The sequence below is a fragment of the Pinus tabuliformis genome, chromosome 2_1 (assembly GCF_031772625.1).
Source record: "Pinus tabuliformis cultivar Carrire ecotype Pingquan chromosome 2_1, CPIR1, whole genome shotgun sequence".
Classification (NCBI taxonomy): Eukaryota; Viridiplantae; Streptophyta; class Pinopsida; order Pinales; family Pinaceae; genus Pinus; species Pinus tabuliformis.
In genome coordinates this window covers 661,921,578-661,944,183 of record NC_142299.1, presented here as the reverse complement: position 1 = coordinate 661,944,183, position 22,606 = coordinate 661,921,578, and the positions used below count along the sequence as shown (strand labels likewise).

Genomic DNA, 22,606 nt, shown 5'->3' with positions numbered 1-22,606 from the left:
AAAAATAAAATAAACTTAGCAATTAGTGAAATAATTATTAAGAAGTGGATCCCTTGTCCCACAAACAAAAAAATCTCATAAAAATAACATAAACTTAGCAGTCAGTGAAATAATTATTAAGAAGTGATCCCTTGTCTCATAAACAAAAAATCTCATAAAAATAATAGATTTTTAAAATTCCAATTAAAATTAATATAGAACTGTCAACTTATCAGTAACATAAAAAAACCTTTTTAACTTTCAGAAACAAAAATATTCCACCATCCACTTGGGTTTTAATATGTTTATGATCTCCGTGTCAACGAAATGTTTAATCGGAAATTGTGGGCCATGTTCTTTGAATGTTGCGAGGAGTGTGCCATGCCTTAGGCCTTTTCCACTGTCGGTGTGAAATAGGACGATAGAAAAGGCCTAAAGAAGCTTGGGAAGAAAGGGTGTGCACATTTTGCACTTCTGGGGCTGTGGAATCGGAAAAACATTTTATTTTGGAATGTGATGCATTCAAAGACATCAAAGAAAGTTATGAGAACATGTTAGCATCAGTATCTTGGCATTGTCTTTTTAGCAAGGAGATTGTTGGAAGGTTGGGTCAGCTCATCATCAATTTGAATCGAAAAAGGACTAAATTGCAAAAAGCGAAAAACAGAAAACTAATAGTCTCATAAACCTTAAAATATCATTTCATTTCATTATATAAATTTTATGATACTGTAGATTCACAATCCCAATTAAAATTAATATAGAAATGTCAACTTATCAGTAACCTAAAAAAAAACCTTTTTAACTTTCAGAAACAAAAATGCCAGATTCCACCATCGAGTTGGGTTTTAATATGTTTATGACCTCCGTGTCAACGAAATGTTTAATCGGAAATTGTGGGCCATGTTCTTTGAATGTTGCGAGGAGTGCGCCATGCCCAGGTTTGAACCTATAATATATGAATATGGTACTATAGATTCCCTCCTCTACTCCCCGTGCTGTGAATACGTCAATGACGCACTAATTTCCATAAATGTCACTGCACTTGCCCTGGCATCAAGATAATTTCTCATTTGCGGATCACGAGGTTCGAGTTCGGGTCAAGGCTCTCCTCTATTCATCCATAGTTGCAGAGTTTGAAGAATAAAGATACAGAGGAACTACCCATTTCATCTGGAGCTAGATTGGGTTTTCTTTTATAGTAAGCTGAAGCCAGGTGAAAATGAAGTTGTTGCCAAGAGAGGTGGATAAGCTTGCACTACATGGGGCAGGCTACCTTGCACAAAAGCGCTTGGCACGAGGACTGCGGCTGAATTACACTGAAGCAGTCGCACTCATCGCCACTCAGGTACATACATACATGCCCTTCTCATCCAAGTCATTGTCACGGGGCATCTGTGTATTGAACGAAATAAATTTGTTTGGTTATGAGTCGTATTGCCTAAAGTCAGGTGTACAGCCCTGGGTATTTGATCACGGGATCTACACCTAGTAAACTTTACATTTTGAACTGTGTTGACCTTACATTACATTGATTCGGCAAACCCACCAAAAGTAAGAATAACTGGGTAATAATTGTATGTCAAAGTGCTTGTTAAACTAGCCCAGACCTATCTAATAGGGTATGATATGCAATCCGAGATTACATATCTCGAGTTCCAATATTTGATAAGGCTGCCATTTCCGTGAACTTGAGATGTGTGTTGTAAGTCGTGATGAATCTGAAATGAACTTGGGGTATCTTTGTGCTTAAGTCTGATGGAATTAAGATAAGATAATTTTATTGATGTTCAATAAATGATCACAATAGTAGGTCGAAGATAGCCCGACGGTTAGCTCAATTGGCTGGTGCCACTGATGTTAGGACATTGCCGGTAGTCTAGTGTGTTGTGCAGGTCCCTTGTTTGATTCCTACAGGGTAGGTGCACTATGTCTACACTGCCTGCTTTATGCTATGTATCAAGCGAATAAAGAGAAGTGCTTGGGAGTTTCCTAGGGATTTATTTATAAGGGGAAAAAAGAAAAGAATTTAAGGAGCACATCAAATGTAGATACGAAGTGGGAGTGTGGTAGCAATTCTTATATGAAAATTGAAAACCATAAAAGATAAAGAACTAAGTGTCTAGGTAAAAAGCCAAATATCTGGATAGAATTATATATAAAATAATGTTTAATACAATAAATTCTCGGTGCCAAACACAAGTGAGGATGGCAAGGCATGCTAGAGAGCTTGTTAAATACCTCCAACGTTGATGTTAAGTGTGCAAGTAACCTCCAAAGTGGAGAGCTTGTTAGATGTGCAAAGTAACATCCAAAGTGGATATCATCCTCAAGTCAAGCAAGTGGATCCATGATGCAAGACCTCAACATGTGGAATGTGAATAACACTTAGATCATCTTTGTGAAAAGAAGGGATGCCCCCCAGAATTAGTTCCATCGACCATATGTAAGGTCTCCAATATGTAATCTCCTTGTCAAATTATGCTAACCATATCATCTAGTCAAGGGATGTCCAAGAAGGTCCACACATGCCAAATAGAAACCCCAATGGCGAAGTAATGCATCCTCCAAGGTGAATATCCTATCAAATTATGTGGTACATGCCTCCAAATGTGTGAACATGTTGAGTGCTCTAATATCTGTGTGGTGGCATGTCATGAGAGGTTCAAGTGCATGAGGAATAGCCCCCAACTATCTAAGTCGTTGTGACTAGTGCCTTAAGAGTTGTGAAACTACCTTGAAAATTGTGAATTTTGTTGGGAATTGTGAATTGCCTTGGGAACTATGAAAATGCCAAATGTCATGAGGAATCCAGTCCAATGCCCACATAGCCTTGAAATGCTCCACCGAGGGAACTATGCTTCCACATGTACAACCATTTAGTAAGGTGTGGAGACTAGAGTATCATATGATCAATCAACACATTATCAAATCTCTAGCACATAATCGTCCACGTCATTAACAGTCCATGGAATCATGTGAATGCCCCAACTATCCACAACACTTCATGATGGAAATCACAAGGGTAGTGAAGAAATTCACTAGTACAACCCATATGCAAAATGAGGAGTAACAAATGTAACGATGAATTTGTTTCCTACAATCACCAAAGTCTTTTCCTAGTGCTCTAAATCCTGTGCGGCCTCTATCTTTGCCTTTGCTTATTGCATTTCTTTAGTAGTTTTAGTCTCTTTGTTGCATGCATCTTCCACATTCCTTGTGGAATTGTGACATATACCACTATGACACCTCTATCTCGACCACAATTTTTTTATTGTCCTTGCATGCTAATTTCATCAACACCTGTAGTGTTAATTGATACACTTTTTCTATTGAAAGCATTTTTGCTTTGACTTATTTTGTCCTCAATTACAACTATTAGAATACCTCAACATGTGTTAGTCTTCATCCTCTTTGCATTGAGCTTGGATTGAACTCTGTTAAAATTCCTCTATGTACTAGTGTACACTCTCCCATCTTATTAAAGTTCCTCTATGTACTAGTGTACACTCTACTATCTTAGGTTTTGTAATTATCTAAATAATGTCTACTTGTAATCAATAGGCAAAACCTTCTTTTGCAACTCTGTGACCATCTTGCTTCAAATTCGAGTCCCCTCTTTATCCTTCTAAACTTGCTCATGGTACATGAAATCCCATCATATTGCAACATTCCCCTTCTAGTTTGCACTCATAAACTTCACCCTTTAAGTGTCTTTGATTTTGTCATACAAATTGGGAGTAGGTTCCAATGCGAACAATCACCTTACAATCATGGTGGACCATAGTTTCTAAGCTTTATGTCACAACCCTCCATCTTCAACTTTCCAAAGAACTTGAGAGGAGACATCCTTGGGCTAGAGGTCAAGAAAGTTTCAAGTAGGTGAACTAAACCATTGATTGTATCCCAACACTTCGTGCCATCATTGATGAGTTGAGGCATCGCTCTTCAAAAGTCTTTCACTGCTTTGTTGACTTTTGAAAGGCATTTGACTTGGTCCCAAAGGAAGACTTCTATTAGAGACATTGGCATCTTGGATATTCTTATCTTGATCATCAATCACCTTTATGAGTCCATTCATTGCTGGCTTGGCATAGCTTGTGGAGTTCTATACTTCATGAGGAGCATCATTAGGGTGAACCAAGGTTTTTTTCTTTCACCTACATTGTTTGGGTTATACATTAATGAGTTGCAGTGTTTCCTTTAGGCACATATTCAACGATGGAAGGGGTGCCTTCTTCATCAGGTTTTGATCTCCATCCTCTTCTTTGCAAACTTTGTTGTCTAGTCCTCCACCTTGTACAAAGTACAGAGAGTTAGAGACAACTTGATGCCTTATCTAGATATTGTGATGTTCATTAATTGACAATCATATTGGGAAAAGCCAAGGTTATGATCTTCAGTCGGAAAAAGTATGTTCTATTGTAGTACCATTTGTATTTCCAAGGTGTGGAGATGAAGATCACCACCACCTACACTTACCTGGGTGTTTATTTTCAGAGCCTAAATTTGGTTTGAGGAAAGCCCTCCAAACCTGGATCAACAAAGGATATGGCTACCTCACTCTTCTTAACCATCAGTGTTTTCGAAACCATTTTTAGGATATTTAGTCCAAGATGGATCTCATGGACAATCTCATTAGATCCACAATTCTTTATGGTTTGGAGGTTTGGGGATCGTTACCCACCAAAAAGTGGGTAACCCATAGGAGACAATTTTTCTCCTCTTTGGACAGCTGGCCAACAGAATCCTATATGATCAACACATAAAATGATGTTAGGATCCTCCACTTCTTGCACTAGTTAGACTTCTCTCCCATCTGACATTCCTTCTTGAAGGAAGGTGGGTCATCCATTGGCAAGTATTTTAACCATTTTTGCAATCATGTGCTTTGACTTAATGATATGGGCATACTAATATGGATCAAGGGGCAAATTGGAAAATTGACCAATCTCGACTGCATTCTTGTACCCTTACTTCACTTAGGAGGTTAGTCTTTGACTCTAGTTAAGTGGCATCTCCTCTAAGGCCTTAGGGTTTTAGGAAGCACACTATTGGGGAAGCACTGCTTGAAGTGGCGTGCCCAAGGTAATTCATACTTACCACCATCTTTCCCCTTGTTCATCTCTATTCTTCAAGTTGGTGGTCATTGGTCATTGGGATCAATACCCTTCATCCTCATCCTTGAGTCTGGGCCTTGAAACTTAGCTCTCAAGGTTGATGTAGCTAAAAGAAAGATAAAAGCATAAGAAAACCACTATGAAAGAAAAATGAAAAATGCAAAAGATGGATGGGATGTTTCTCTAGCGCATGGGAAAAAGCCTAGCATGAGCTCTGCCCCCCCATTAGCCATCTTCCGGTTCCTCAAGCATTTAATGCTTCATCTAAAGAAAGGAACCCTCGTATGTCCCAACCTTGATGACCAATAAATTGACTCATCTTAAAGGGGTAATGGAATATTTCAAAATCAAACGTTGGCTCCTAAGCTATGCACCCAAATAAAGGTAAATCATAAAAAGTAAAAGGTGCACTAGAGGGGTGGGAAACGTAGGCCGAGGATGTTGATTTTTGAGTAGCTTGGGAGGTACTCCAAGCCCTAGGGTTCGGGGTTTGGAGGGTGGAGCACCACAAGAGTCACTTGTGGGCTTGGAACCCAAGGTTGGGGTTTTGCACCCAAAGGAGTTGGGCCAAAACCATGAGGAATTTGAGCATGAGAAAATTTGAGGTGATAGAGGATGGCGTGGCGAATCCAACGCTTCGAAAATCACTCAAATTGGAGCTCTAGAACTTGAGATATTAATTTTTGAATGTCACTGTCATGATTTGTGCAAGTTGGCTTGGCTTTAGAAAGACTTGTTGACAATTGGCATGAATTCGTTGGAGCCACATGTGAAAGGTCTAAATAAGGCACATGTGTGAGTTCATTTACTCATCCAAATGTGCATCCATTCTTGTGATATACATCTCTGAGCCAATGTTAGATTTGGACGATAGGACGTGGAGGTTTAAGGGCAGTGATGGGCATATTTTACCTTCATTACAGGTCCGAATTAATTACAGAGGAAGCCCCTTGCTTGAGGACAGTTGTGGGTGGTGTTTGGGCTTGATCTTTATGGTATAACTCTCCTTCAAGTGAGTCGCAACTAGGAGAAGCTCCTACAGCTAGGCCGCAGGCCTAAAGAGTACTGTTTAGGAGGCCGAGGAACAACAGTAGGCCACAGGTTAGACGTTGGACAAACATGTGGCTGTAGAGCAGCGTTTTGAGGCCTAGAAGGTGGGTAGATCAACAACAAAGACTTGGGAGAAGGCTGCACTGTTTGGAAGGTTTGGAAGCAAAGAAAAGAGGGCTACAACAGGCTGTTAGGAAGCCCTAACCAGCGACCTGAAGTGCAGAGATAAAACACCAGTCCTTGAGTTTGCAGAGGTATGTATTTATGTAGAATTGGGTGCTAGTTGGATGGTCCATGTGTGGATAGAATTGGTGCAGCTTGTGGGAGCCAATTGTTGAGGTTGACTTGGGTGGTTGGAAACCTCAATAAGGAGCAGATTTTGCAGTGAAGTATTGGGTGCCATTGGATTGGTAGAGGGCAGCACGTTGGCAACCCAAAGTTGCCCTTGATTAGTAGTCATAAAGGGAGTTTGACCGGCGAAGTTTGGGCAAAGGATTGAGCCTAATGTGTAGCTCTTTGATGGACGAAAGAGGCAACTAGATTGGCAAATTGGAGCTTAGGTGTTGGCCAGCCTAGAAGAGCAGATTGGATCAGCCCGTGTTCATTGAAGCAGAAGTGACTTGCAACAGTGATAGGTGGCAACCCTCCTGGAGACTCTATGTGTTGTCTCTTGATGGACTAAGGGGAAACTAGAGAGAAGAATGAAAGCGAAGGACCGACATGACAAGATATGACATAGAGACTGCAACGAGATTGTCATTGTATCTTGTATCCCTTGTATGGGAGCCCTAGACTGTTGTATTACTCAGTTGGTTTAATATAACAAAGATTGGGTTGTTGTACATATTTGTACAATATTTTGTAAAATGTTGTCTATACTTGTGCATGTGTGATTTACTGCTTTATATTTTCCACTGTGCAAAGTAGCTTTTGTTGAGATTCTTGGTTTGGTAGCGTCAAAGATTCTAAGACTCTATCCTAGACCCAAGACCATGGAAATTCAACAAAGGAAAGGGGTGACTCATGCCTCCATGATTGCTCCCTCTTACATCTATACACTCAGGATGTTGGACCTCCATTAACTGATGACATGGCTATGACACCTTGCCCTGAAGTACTTCCCACTCTATAGCCATCATTGTCACACGCACCTATAAATTGATGGGCTAACTTGGGACATGTCACTTCCCTTGGGTGTCGGAAACACCTAATTGGTTGTTTATTTAATCATCCCTAACATAAGTAAGGTAACTTGTTTGCATGTCTTGACCTAGTTAGACGTTCGAAGGTAAGCCTTGTGTGAAGTATTCTTGTGCCCATAACATTAGGTATGGTTCACTATGATGCATTTATGGCTGTTGTCCCTAATGATTGGTGATTTCACTTGATCTTGAGAGGTTTTTGTTAGGTGGTGTTATCACAACAACAAAGGCCTTTTGAAAGATGATTCTTACCCCATTCAACAACACTCCATGAAGACGTCTTACCTAGTCTAGAGAGCAGACTTGATGTTGTTGATGTAGTGTTCCCCACCCAGAGGAGAGCATTGGGCTATGAGATAGTTCCACATGGTGTTCGTCTCACTTGAGTATCCCTAGATGCTAAAATGCTGAGTCACTAAGGCTTGGTGTTGGATTTATTAATGAGGTGCCTAGATGGACCCATGATGCCCCTATGCTGGCCTTGACATTTTTTGATGGGCATTACTTGTTCTAGAGCCCAAATGATGATGGTTATCCTTGAGATGATAGGGGAGGGCTTGCACATCACTAGTAGGCCCCAACTCTTGAGCATGATGGTGCTGCATCACACCTTTTGCCCTTAGAAGGGTGGCGTAGGGCACCTTCATGATCACTGATGACATCATGGTTTTGGAGGCATACCCATGTACTTTGAGTTATTCCTTGGAGTATGGAGCACTCATGACCCATTTGTCACTTGCTTGTGGCATATTGAGCACTTATGGAGGATGATGTCATAGTGGAGGACCTTATTTTCCCACACTTGTGGGCTATTTTGGCATCATTTGTTATGTTTTTGAGCCTTAGGAGGCTAGCTTGTGACCTCTCATTTGTTGGACACTTAAACAAACTTGTTTTAGGGCGTTGTTTGTAAATTTAGTGAAAATAGGCTTGTTAGACCTCAAAAATAGCGGTAGGCTTATTTCACTTTTTCGTCATCACACATTCATCACTCTTCTTCTTCGAAAGAGGGCGAATTAGTCCTTTCTTTATACTTGGGCCAAAATGTGATTTTTTTATGGCATGAATTCTCTTGGAGATGGATTTTTGTATGGAGATATTTTCTTGGGATTGAATGAAGTGTTTCTTTGGAGAATTTTGTAAGTTTCATGCCTATTTTCTATATTTTGCATATTGTATTTGTGTATTAGGGTTTATATTTTGTGTCATGATTAAATGCTAAATCTATGTTGAAATCTTGCTCCTCTATAACATGCAAAATTGTTCTCTTTGAAACTTTTAAGGAAATTCCAAGTGTGCATTCCTTAAATTTAAATTCTCCCCTCATAAGGAAAATAGTTAGGGTTTTAAAAGTGGATGCCCTAGTCACCCCTCTTACTTCAAAGCTGTTTTCATTTAATTTTTTCCTAGTAGACTCCATTAACCCATTTAGGGCAAGGACTAGTCACAATTGTGTTGATCATCCATCTATTTAATTAAATCCCTCCTATTTCTTGTTCCCTAGATACTTAGGGTTAGGCCTAGGGTTTTATGTGGAAAATTGCTAAAAAGTGAGTTTATGTTTGATGTTTATGGTTCATAAAGTAGGAATTGCATCAATACATAATAAAAGGCGAGTTTTCCCTAGATCTACTAGTTTTCCAAAGAATAACAATAAAATATCCTTCTAAACAACTGCCTTACTAAAAGTAGCAATGGGTTATCGAGATCCAATTTTTTCTCCAAGAAGAAACAATAAAATATCCAAGGAAAACAATACAATAATTCTCTTAGCCCTAGACTTATTCACTCATCCTTCTACATGATCCGGTTATATACATGTTTATGAGGCTGTCCTATTATTATATCCTTCTTTACTTCATTTTATCCTAGATTTAGCTTTGGCATTTTCTAGGAGTTGCGTTTGAACTCTCACATTGTACTCCTATTGGTTGTATCCTTTAGTCCCATTGACCTATTTATGGTCATTCATTGGACATTAAAAATTTATCTTTATCTTTATCATCTCATGTAACCAACTTTGGGAGACAAGCCAACAATAGGAAAGTAATGAAGCTGGGCATGCCATGTAACAACCTCCAACAAGATAAGCTTATGCAAAGTGCCACTTGTCTTCCTGGTGTAAAATGCTAGCTTTGGGATGACTACTCTTGATTTGTAAACTACCATGGATATTCCATTGGACAGTTCGTCATGACTCACAACAAATCTAATAAAATAAACCAAAATCTTTACTATGAAGGGTTAATTCCTTTAGACTCCAGGTTTGTTATCACTGATTTTCTTGTTTATGCATGTAATAAATAAAATGCGAAAAATAGAGAACAATGAAATACAAACACACACCAATCACAATGAACACCAATATATTCTCTGCGAAACCCTTTTGGGAGAAAACCCACGTGGAAGGTGAGGCGACTTTGGTCTCTTTTGTTTAGAATGGAAATAATGCAAATATAAAGGAGAAGGCACTCTATATTGAGTTTCTTGAGACTTGTGGCTCGTGCGCTGCTGCAAAATACAAACCCTCTCTGTTTTACTCTCTCTATCCACTTTGAACTACTTTGCTCTACTATGGAACCTAATGCACTCACATAGAATGGAACCCCTTTTCCTCCTAGTGGTCCAGTTATAACACGACTCGATAACCAACTAGGGGTTAAGTTTGACTCCTCTAACCCTCAACTAGAGTTACAACTTTGATCCTTCTAGAGTCTTCTTCAGAGTCTCCATGTGGCTAGCCCCTTTTCCATAAGTAACAAGGCTGACATGTCATCTTCTGGAACCATGGTAGACAAAATAGGAAGATCAACTTCTGGGTAACATAAGTTTTGCATACAAACTCCCTTTGTCATCTTTCTTGTACTGTTTGAAAGGCCTATGAGTGTAGAAAAATGCTAGGGGGTTTGGTGCAAGCAAAGTTTGTTGAAATTTCTAAGTCTGTCCGTTAGAAATTTAATCTGTATTCTTTTGGTTTATTTCTTCTACTTGTTAATTATGAACAAGTTATTTAAAACATATAAATAACGAAATAAACACAATACAGTCTCAACATCTACATATCAACAGCTGAAAGAAAACAAACACACAAGTGACACCGTTATTTTTGGACAACTCGTCCTCGGAAAAATCCAATGTGGGAAAATCGGTGCAACAATTTTGAGGATTTATTATTATGCAGTATATCCTTGAGTACAACTGGGTACCAAACTGGCTCACCCGACAGAGAAAAACAACCGACAGTAATACCTCTCTATTCGGAAATAGGTATTCAGAATACCTGTCCCACGAAACCCTCTCCAACAACTTTGAAGCACTGCGTCAGCCCTCTGAGGCACTACGTAGCCTCTGGGACTCTCTGCATCACTTCTGCTGCCCTCTACGTGGATGACGCAGGCCCTCTGGCCTTTGTGTTGTCTCTGTTGGGCTTTGCGTGGCCTGCTTTGGCTTTTGCGTTTGCCTCTCTGCTTCTACATTGGTCTCTCGGCACTATCTTTGCCTCTCTGTCCAGTACTCACTGCACCTCGCCGCTGATCATTGATTCGACCCTCCTCTTATACTTTTCCTGTTGGTCCTTCAATGACCGAGATTAAATCTCTAATCAACGACTAAGATTAGATTTGGCTTGACCCATGACTTTTGGAACCTTCTAACCTAGTTTTATATTAATACCCATTAATATTTTATTTTTCCTAAGTTTAGACTTAGGAACTCCATTAAAAATATTAATTATTTTAATATCTCCCAAATTGGGTACAATTTGTCCTAACCATTTCTGGGTCATGGAGATCTCATGTGCTTTAGCCTCTCCACCGATTTTCATGGCTAGAGCACATCCGATGCTATCCCAAATCAACACTCCCTCTTAGCGAGGACTGTGCTCTAGTAATACTCCACACTGAGCATCACTCTGATTATATGGCATCGGTACCTGTGTTGATGTTAGGCCTCCTCGCCCAACATCCTCTGCACTGCTACATCCTTTACTGCTGCCCATGGCCCTGCCACTGCCACTGCTGCATCCATACGACAGCTCCCTCTGCATCCATGCTGCTGTTGGTCCTTTCTCCCAACACTCCATCTGCACTACAACCCCTTCTCATCATGCTGCATCGTGCTACAACATTGCAACTCAGTTACTGAGAAGTAAGTAACTTATCCACCCAACTTCTGACATCCCTGTCAGGCTAGAAACACTCCTGATGCTGAAGCTCTCTCTGCCGCTAACAATTGTTCCCTCTACTGACCTCTGCGCTGCTGCAACAACTCCATGCATCTCGCATCGCTGCAAACCTCTCTGTGCCATCCTGCATTGTTGCAACACTCTTTGTGTCTCTCGCATTGCTGCAGCCTGCTAGCCTCGCGCTGCTCGGGGACTCCTACACTGTAGCACTCTTTGCTGCTTCATTCGCATCCGTCTCTACCGACATCCGCCAGCCCTGCTACTCTCTCTTCGGGGCTCCCATAGCAAGGTATAATCCAAGAGGTTGGGTACCTCAAGGATCCTGCCCCTCACCACCTGTAGTCCTCCTGACTACAACTCGATGTCTCCCCACCTCTTCTCTAGAGGTACATGAGCACTCATGGCACAATCGTCATCTTCCTCTACCTCCTTTTCCGCTTTCGCTGGCGCTGCCTTAGAGTCAAACGCCTCTCCCTTGTTCTTCTTCCTCGGACACTGGTTCACATAATGACCCAATTCCCCATAGTTGAAGCATTTGACCTTGGAGAGGTCCTTTTTCTTCCTCTTCTTTTGCTTTCCCACAGATGCCAGAGCTGCATCCTCTTTCTCTTCCTTCTTGATCCAGAATCCTTTGTTGCTACTTCCCGTCTTGCTCAGCCTTTTGATCTCCTCTTGGCGAACAGCCGCCCACAATTCTTCCCAATCTGGAAGATCCGCCCTACCCAGTATGCTCTGGACAAATGTCTCCCACTCCTCAGAGACTGTGTTAAGTGTGGTCCTCACCAACATCTCCTCATCCGGTGTGGCCCCTATGGAAGTCAGTTGGTCCTGAATCTCCTTCAACCGACCGAGGAAGTGATCTATCTGCTCCCCCTTTTGCATCTGGTATGACTGTAGTTGATTCTCAAGTAACATCTTCCTTTGCACGAAAGTATGCTAGTACAATTTCTTCAAGGCGTCCCACATTTCCTTTGCTGTCTCCTTCTCGGAAATATGTTGGACCACATGATCCTTGACCCCATCAAGGATGATGCATTTCACCTTGGCCATTGCCTCGCACTTCTCATTATCAGCTAAGTCAACTGGGATCGCCACATTTCTCAAGACGAAGGCCTTGATGCGATGTTTATCTAGAATGGACAGGATCCTGGCCTTCCAGACCACAAAGTTGGATGCCCCGTCCAGCTTGTCCTGATCCCTTAGCCCATTCGTGGCCATCTCTCTGCTCTTCTCGTCGACTCCTTCGAGCCTTTCTAATTCCCTCTGGAAGTTCTCTCTTTGACTCCTACTGAGTCTCTCTACTTCCCACTTGGAAGTTCTTTGCTAGACTCCCTCTAAGTCTCGATTTCCCTTCTGGAAATCCTCCTGCTAATCGTCAAGTTGCACCTCTCTGATCTTCTGTGCACCTGCAACACTGATCCAGATTCCTTGGCTAGAAATCCGCCTCGGTAGCAACTCTCTCTACCTTGGTTTTGCCCTGTTAGGTACTGTTCTGCCCACAGTACCCCACTAGCTTCGCTCCCGCAAACTGCCCACAGCTTCCTATGCCCTAACAACTAAAGCACTGAGCCTCTAGGCTCTGCGCAATCCCGGCACTGGCAAAAATGCTCCCTCAGCCAACTGCGTCAACCCTCCTGGTCTCTGTGTGGCTCTGTGTGAGCCTCTTTTTGCCCTCCTCAGCCTCTACACTGGCCTCTCTCTGGCCTAGACTGATGACGCAGTCCCTTTGTGTCAACCCTTCTTCTGTCGCTTTCTGCAAGGATCAACTTCTGTCACTCGAGACAACTGATTCTGCTGCAAATGCTCTGCTTAGCTAATGCCTTCAACTCTCTTATGATCTGCAACCACCCTTTGATACCATGTTGAAATTTCTAAGTCTATCCGTTAGAAATTTAATCTGTATTCTTCTGGTTTATTTCTTCTACTTGTTAATTCTGAACAAGTTATTTAAAACATATAAATAATGAAATAAACACAATACAGTCTCAACATCTACAGATCAACAACTGAAAGAAAACAAACACACAAGTGACACTGTTATTTTTGGACAACTCGTCCCCGGAAAAACCCAATGCGGGAAAACCGGTGCAACAATTTTGAGGGTTTATTATTATGCAGTATATCCTTGAGTACAATTGGGTGCCAAACTGGCTCACCCGACAGAGAAAAACAACCAGCAGTAATACCTCTCTATTCGGAAACAGGTATTCAGAAAACCTGTCCCATGAAACCATCTCCAGCAACTCTGAAGCATTGTGTCAGCCTTTTGCTACTTTGCGTGAGCCTCAGAATCCTCTTCGTCAGCCGTTAGAGGCACTGCGCAGCCTTTGGGACTCTCTGCGTCACTCCTGCTGCCCTCCGCATGGATGATGCAAGCCCTTTGGCCTCTGCGTTGTCTCTACTGGGCTCTGCGTGGCTTGCTCTAGCTTTTGTGTCTGCCTCTCTGCTTCTGCGCTGGTCTCTCGGCACTATCTCTGCCTCTCTGTCCAGTACTCACTGCCCCTCGCTGCTGATCATTGATTCAACTTTACCTTGCAAACCCCGCTCTAGTAAATTGAATCACTGATCACTCTGGTGCATCTTCCAACTGACCCTCAAGCCTCCTCTTATACTTTTCCTGTTGGTCCTTCAACGACTGAGATTAAATCTCTAATCAACGGCTAAGATTAGATTTGGCTTGATCCATGACTTTTGGAACCTTCTAACCCAGTTTTATATTAATACCCATTAATATTTTGTTTTTTCCTAAGTTTAGACTTAGAACTCCATTAAAAATATTAATTATTTTAATATCTCCCAAACTGGGTACAATCTGTTCAAACCATTTTTGGGTCTTGGAGATCTGATGTGCTTTAGCCTCTCCACCAATTTTCATGGCTAGAGCACATCCGATGCTACCCCAAATCAACAAAGTTTTTGGACCCCAAAAAACTTCGTTCAATGCATCAAACTGCCTTTGAAAGTTTTTAGATCCCAATCCTCCACACTGGGACTTGTCGGTAAAAATGGCCCTGTAAGCGGATTCCTCCATTTTTTACTATTTGAAAGCATCGAGATGGATGACAAATAATATAATGATCCAATTCGGATCAACTTTTGGAACAAGGAAAAGATGCTTCATGCCAAGTGTTTAGCCTTCATGTGGCTCTTTAAGATAATGCACCATAACTACCTTTAAAATAGTATATATGCCAAGTGTACAAGTCTCATGATGGGAGTGCTCTCAAAGGAGCCCGTTGCCCAAGAATAAAGATAAAATATCTTCTACAAGAGGTGCATCCTTGGAATATGTGCTTAATTAACCACATTGACTAGAGCATAAACAAAAAAATATTCCATCAAGTGCGTCCTAGGTGTTAATTTTTTTTAGGGCTATATTGTTTTTTGCTTTAGATAATTACATTTTATCATTTACACATTTATTTCACCCCACAATATCATAACATTATTTAGCAACATATGCAACTATATAAAAAGAACAATATCATCATCAATGCAACGGAACATAAAGGAACAATAAAAGAAAAACATTCACACATAGAGACACCAGGATTGGTTGGAGACCAGGGCAAAAACCCACTATCAGGCCAAGAGGTAACTCCTCAAATGAGATTATGTTTATTCATTTAGGCTGATCATAGTTATATACATGAGGGAGTGACTGTTGAGTTTCATCTCCTGATGACTCTCCATTTTCTCTTATTATTTATTTACACTATTTACAATTGTTCACCCAATCCCTATGATTAGGTGTCAACATTCCCCCCTTAATCTGAAGGGATGTTTGTGAGTCCAAGCATCGTTCTGAATCTTTCAAGCTTTTCTCTTCCAAGTGCTTTGGTGAAGATGTCTGTAATCTGCTCATTAGTGGAACAATGGCGAAGATGGATTGTTTTGGCCTCAACATGATGTCGAATCAGATGATTTTGTATTGATATGCTTCGTTCGATCATGGAACTTTGGGTTCTTGGCCAACTTAATTGCAAAGGTATTGTCAATCATGAGTGGAGTCGAATGTACTTGTTTTACATGCAAATCTTCCAAAATTTTCCTGAGCCACACAATTTCTTTTGTTGCCCAGCTGCTGCCACATATTTTTCCTCTGTTGTGGAATCCGCTGGAAGTTGGAACTGATTGTTTGCATGATCTCCAGGAGACAGCTCCTGATCCAAGACTCATAGCATAACCAGAAGTAGACACCCCAGTTTCTTTGTCTCCATCGAAGTCTAAATCAGAGTATCCAATTAAGCTGAAGTCGCCCACTTGTGTATACTCGAGTCCAAAGTCTTGAGTTCCCTTCAAGTACTTTAGAATTCTTTTTGTAGCAGACCAATGTCCCTCACAAGGCTTTTGCATAAACCTGGAGAGGCTTCCAACAACAAACAAAATGTTTGGGTTGGTAGTAGTTAGGTAGTTGAGACTTCCTACAAGCTGTCTATACTTTATTGCATCCTCAAATTCTTTTTCTTCAATGGATGTGAGCTTTAAGTTTTGTTCCATTGGAGTAGTCAGAGGATTGCATTCAACCATGCCAAACCTGTTCAACAGATCTCCAATGTACTTCTTTTGAGAAAGGAATATGGACTTCAGATGTTGAGTTACTTCAATACCAAGATAGTAATGAACATAGCCCAAATCAGTGATTTCAAAACCTTTCCTCAATTCCTTCTTTATGGATGCAATGTAGCTCTCATTGTTCCCTGTCATCAAAAGATCATCTACATATACCACAAGATATACATCTGTTTTGCCAACTTTCTTGACAAACAAAGTTGCATCATCAAGATCATAATGCTTGAAATTGAGTTTCAGAAGATGCCTAGTTAGTTTTTCATACCAGGCCCGCGGTGCTTGTTTGAGGCCATACGAGGATTTCACCAGTTTGCATACTTTATGTTCATGTCCTTTCACAACAAATCCTTTAGGCTGGGACATAAAAACATTCTCTTTTAGATCTCCATTCAAGAAAGCAATTTTTACATCCATTTGATGGACTTTCCAACTGTTCTGAGCTGCTAGGGCAAAGAGTGTCCGGATGGTAGCCCATTTTGCTGTGGGGGCAAAAGTCTCCTCATAATCGACCCCTTCCTTCTGTGCAAAACCTTTTGCCACAAGCCTGGCTTTGTGCTTGTCAAGTGAGCCATCAGCTTTATACTTGTTCTTGTAGACCCACTTGCAGCCAATTGGTTTGGTTTCCAATGGAGGATCGACCAACTTGTTGGAATTTCTAAGTCTAACCCGTTAGAAATTCTTCCTATACTATCTGATTTATTTCTTCCTACTTGTTTAATTACTTAACAAGTTATTTACCATGTAAATACTGAAAATAAACACTAGTACAATATCAACATCTACAGATCATCAATTGAAAGAAAACAAGCACACAAGTGACACCGTTATTTTTGGACCAATGTCCCTAGAGAACCCAATGTGGGAAAACCAGTGCAACTATTCAGAGGGTTTTATTATTATGCAGTTTTCAGAATATAACTAGGGTGCTAGAAATGGATCACCCAATAGAGAATGCCCTCGGCAGTAGTACCTCTCCTCGGAGATAGATATTCCGTCTGATTAATTATCGAATGAACGATCCCACAACAACAATTGCAGCTCCCACTGCTTTGCGTTAATCTAATAGGGATTGCATCACCCTCCCCAGTTCACCAGCACCCAGTCTGTCCCACGAAATCCTTCCAGCGCTGCCTCTTGGCCCTGCGTCAGCTCTCCTAGCCTTTGCGTCAACTTTTGGAGCTTCTGCGTCAGCCCCTAGACCCTCTGCGTCTCACACACTGGCCTCTCCTAGCTCTGCGCAGCTCCTGGCTGCCTTTGCGTAGCACCCAGCTGCCTCTGCGTCAACCTCTCCGGGCTCTGCTGTCTCTCTGGTACCAACTCTGCCTCTCTGCTATGTATTCACTGCCCCTCACTGCTGATCACTGATTCTATCTCTCTTAGCAAAGCCCGCTCTAGAGAATAGAATGATTGATCACTCGGGTGTGTTCTCCAACTGACCCTCAAGCCTCCTCTTATACTTTTCTCGTTGGTTCATCAACGACCGAGATTAAATCTGTAATCAACGACTAAGATTAGATTTGGCTTGATCTATGACTTTTGGAACATTCTGACCCAGTTTTATATTAATACCCATTAATATTTTATTTTTTCTAAGTTTAGACTTAGGAATTCCATTAAAAATATTAATTATTTTAATATCTCCCAAACCGGTTTGAATCTGCCCAAACCATTTCTGAATCTTGGATATCTCATGTGCTTTAGCCTCTTCACCAATCTTCATGGCTAGAGCGCATCCGATGCTATCCCAAATAAACACTCCCTCTTAGCGAGGACTTTGTTCTAGTAATACTCCATACTAAGCATCACCCTGATTATCCAGCATTGGTCCCTGTGCTGATGCTAGGCCTCCCCGCCCAACATCCTCTGCACTGCTACATCCTGTACTGCTGCCCATGGCCCTGCCACTGCCACTGCTGCATCTGTACGACATCTCCCTCTACATCTGTGCTACTGTTGGTCCATCCTCCTAGCGCTACATCTGCATCGTGCAGCCTACAACACTGCCACTGCTAACTGTTGCACTGCAACTCAATTACTGAGAAGTAAGTAACTGATCCACCCAACTATGACATCCCTGTCAGGCTAGAGACACTCCCGATGTTGAAGCTCCCTCTGCTGCTAACAAGTGCTCCCTCTACTGACCTCTGCGTCGCTGCAACAACTCCCTGCATCTTGCATCGTTGCACACCTCTTTGTGCCATCCTGCACTGGTGCAACACTTCGGTGCCTCTTGCACTGTTGCAGCCTGCTAGCCTCGCGCTGTCTGGGGACTCCTGCACTGTAGCACTCTCTGCCGCTTCATCCATATCTGTCTCTACCGACATCCGCCAATCCCACTACTCTTCAGGGCTCCCGTAGCAAGCTATAATCCAAGAGGTTGGGTACCTTAAGGATCTTGCCCCTCATCCCCTATAGTCCGCTTGACTACATCTCGATGTCTCCCCACTTCTTCTCAAGTGGTACATGAGCATTCATGGCACAATCGTCATCCTCCTCGACTTCTTTCTCTGCCCTTACTGGCACTGCCTTGGTCTCAGAAGCCTCTCCCTTACTCTTCTTCCTAGGACACTAGTTCGCAAAATGACCCAGTTCCCCACAGTGGAAGCATTTGACCTTGGAGAGGTCCTTTTTCTTCCTCTTTTCCTGCTTCCCCGTAGATGCTAGAGCCACATCCTCTTCTTCTTCCTTCTTTATTCTGACCCCTTTGCTGCTATTCCCTGCCTTGGTCACTCCTCTGATCTCTTCTTGACGAAGAGCCGCCCACAGTTCCTCCCAATCCAGAAGGCTCGTCCTGCCCAGTATGCTCTAGACAAATACGTCCCAATCCTCTGAGACTGTGTTCAATACGGTCCTCACCATCAATTCCTGATCCGGCGTGGCCCCTATGGAAGTTAGCTGGTCACAGATCTCCTTCAATTGACCAAGGAAGACATCTATCTGCTCTCCCTTCTGCATTTGGTATGATCGCAACTGATTTTCAAGTAACATTTTCCTTTGCATGGAAGTATGCTGGCACAATTTCTTTAGGGCCTCCGACATCTCATTTGCCATATCCTTTTCGGCAATATGTGGCACCACATGATCCTTGACCCCATCAAGGATGATGCACTTCGCCCTGGCCATTGCCTCCTCGTACTTCTCATTTTCAGCTAGGTCAACTGGGATCACTATTGTTTTCAAGGCGAAGTCCTTGGTGCGATATCTGTCTAGAATGGACAAGATCCTGGCCTTCCAGACCACGAAGTTGGTTGCTCCATCCAACCTATCCTGATCACTTAGTCCTTTCATAGCGATTATGTTGCTTCGTCCAACCTATCCTGATCACTCAGTCCTTTCACAGCGATTATGTTGCTCTACTTTTGACTCCTTCGAGTCTCTCTACTTCCCTCCTGGAAGTCCTCTGTTCGACTCCTGCTGAGTCTCTCAACTTCTCATCCGGAAGTTCTCGGTTCGACTCCCTCTGAGTCTCGATTTCCTTTCTGGAAATCCCTCCTCCTTGGTCTTGCCCTGTTAGGTACTGTTCTAGCCATCGTACCCCACCAGATTCACTCTGCAAATTACCCGCAACCTCCTATACCCCAACAACTGAAGGATTGAGCCACTTGGCTTTGCGCAATCCCGGCACTGGCAAATCAGCTCCCCTAGCCAGCTGCGTTAGCCCTCCCGGCCTCTGCGTGAGCCTGATTTTGCCTCCCTTAGCCTGTGCTGTTAGGATATTCCGACACATAGGAAATAGTTGAGTATAACTTGGTCTAGTGTAGAGTTAGGTAAAGTGTGTTTCTTTACTATGTACTTTTGTAACTTACAATCCGACGGTCACGATATGTAGTGATTCGACGGTTCATTCTCTCCTCAGTATTACCGACACTTGATTTGTGGCTTAACACCTGATTGGTCCATGATCTCTATTTAAAGAGCATGGAGGGTCATTTGTAGGGTAACCATTCATGAGAGAAACTTATGTAAATTTTCATTCTTTTATTAATAAATTACCTGAAGTGGCCGTGTTGGCTCAGGCCGTGGACTGTGTCCCTCTTTGAGGGTTTTAACCACGTCAACAATACTGGTGTATTGATCTGTGATCTGTTTGTGAGCGGTGTCCTTTGGTGTTCTGTCTGAGGAACTTACCCTGTAAATTCCTAAATGGTATCGAAGCTATTTGAGGGCCGCATCCGTTGGTGATCCAAATCTAAAGCCGGTAGAACTGCATCTGATTGTCGTTTCCTAGATTTACTGTTAATGATTGCTTTCGGGCCGAGAGAACTGCTCTATTGTGTTAGGAGCATCTGCTCTAGTGAGGAACCCGTTTCGTTTGACGCGAAAAGGTTTCCGGTAGATCTAGCTACGTCATTTTTAAGATTTGGAGGTATATAGTGTTTATTTGCAGTTTTTAGTTATTTTCTCTCTGTTTATTTCGGTTTATTTAGCTCTTTGTTTTTTTTTTTTTATTACCGGATCTATACCTTTCATTTTTGCGTATGCTCTTTACCCCGCGACTCTGTGCAATCTGGGCAAATCAGAAACAAAAAGGAATGATTTTTCTCATGCGTATGCTCTTTTCCACCGCGCCTTAGTGTGATCTCGGAAAATCAGAAACATTGAGGAAAATATTTAGTTTCCGGCTAAAGCTAACTTCAAGCCATAAGGTTTGTTTTTTTTGTATGTCCGTGTTGGGTTTTGTGTTTTTTGTTTTGTAGGCAAAAAAGAGTTTTCTCAAGTAAGCACGCACCCCAAAGCTTCAGTGACTAAAAAAAAAAAAAACCCCCCTTCCTCTTTTCCAAAAATTACTAACCTTTTAATCTAGCTCACTTGGTCCAAAGCTACTTTATGAGAATAGAGGTCTTGAGTTCAAGTCTTTCTTTTTGTTGAGCTAATTAGATTAAGTTTGGAAAGGGGGCGGATTTTTTTTAAATATAACATTATCATTCATTTCCGCACATTCTCGCACTTCGTCGGCATCTTCAACAACTTTTCTTCAAAAAGCCATAACTTTATTCGGAAGCCGTTTTCAGAGCCATTTTTTTTTTAATCAGCCTAATTTTTCGAGATCTTTCCATTGGAACACTTAGTTTCAGCATCTATAGCTTTAGTTTCTGTTAAAATGGAAAGTCCATGCCAAGTTATTCTTGACAGCACCAACTACTTCCAATGGTGGTCCTACATTGTGGATTTACTTAGAAGTAAAGGTCTTTACAGAATAGCCTCAGGCCAAGAAACCAAACCGAAAGATGAAGATAAGGCAGCCAAATGGGAAAATAGACAAGATCAAGCACGTGGGTTGATAGGGATGTCTATTTCTCCAGACCTTAGATTCCATATCGCAGAACTTGATACTCCTAATGAAGCATTGAAACAGATCACTAAAGTTTTTTGAATTAAAAATGAACTTAGAGCCCATCAACTCGAAAATGAGTTGTTTACATTGGACCCCAATAATTTTTCTTCCATCGAAGATTTTTTGTCCAAGTTCAAGACCCTTAGACTTCTTTTGGAAGATGTTAAGGTTAAGAAAGAAGATGATAACCTTATCTATTCCATTCTTACTAAGTTGGGACTAGCCTACTTTGTGTTTGTTTCCACCTTCCATTCTACAAGAGAAGCCTTCATTTCTCAAGGACAAGACTACAAGTCCCCTTCTTTTGATGCCTTTTGTGATTCTTTAATAAGAGAACAAGAAAAACTCTTACATCTTGGTCTTCTTAATCTTGGAAACTCTTCTAAGAAAGCCTTAGCCACCCAACAGCAACCAAACTCAAAGAATCCGAAGAAGTCGTATCCTAAAAGGAATGGTCCTAAACCAAACAAGGGTCCTAAGCCATTTCAGTGTCAAATTGAAAAATCATTTCAACAAAATGATAAGGCAAATAAAAACAAAGGGAAGAAGACTGATAGACATTGCCACTTTTGTAATCGAGATGGCCACTTAGAATCCAAATGCTTTAAGAAGATGCAAGCCTTGGAAGCAGCAATGAAGAAGCATAACATCCATTTGGAGCACTCAACAACTTCAACTTCATCTTCAGAAATAACACTTTCTGCATGTGGTTGTCAAGCATCTCGGTCTGGATATGCACTAAATGTATCTTCTTCTTCTCATTCTCATGAGTGGCTCATTGATTCTGGAGCTTCTTATCACATGGCCAAAAACAAAGCCATGTTTTCTTCTTTAAATGATTGCAACACCAAAAATATATATGTTGGTGATGATAGATCTCTTAATGTTGTAGGGACTGGAACTGTTCATATAGACAATGGTCAATTCAATGACGTATTATGTGTTCCAACCTTATCCTTCAACCTTCCATCTGTATATCAGATAACTCATTCAGGTGAAGGTAAAATCGTTGAATTTTCACCTCACGATGTTGTAATTAAGGACCTAAGAGATCCTAGACAGATTTTAGCTATTGGCATTGCTAATGATTTTACAAGGTTGTATAAGTTTAACAACTTTGGGTCATCAAATCTTCCCTCGGTATTTGTTGTTCATAATGATGAAG

The 22,606-nt window shown here is 41.6% G+C and overlaps 1 protein-coding gene across 1 annotated transcript in view; it reads left to right on the top strand.

The window, feature by feature from the left end:
• The first annotated feature begins 866 nt into the window (after positions 1-866).
• LOC149202324 (urease-like) overlaps positions 867-22,606 on the top strand; it is a 313,306-nt gene continuing 291,566 nt past the window's right edge. Inside the window, exon 1 of the mRNA XM_089399946.1 lies at positions 867-1,327. Within this exon, the coding sequence (XP_089256072.1) occupies positions 1,202-1,327 (126 nt within the window). The 5' untranslated portion in view covers positions 867-1,201. The remainder of the gene's footprint in view (positions 1,328-22,606) is intronic.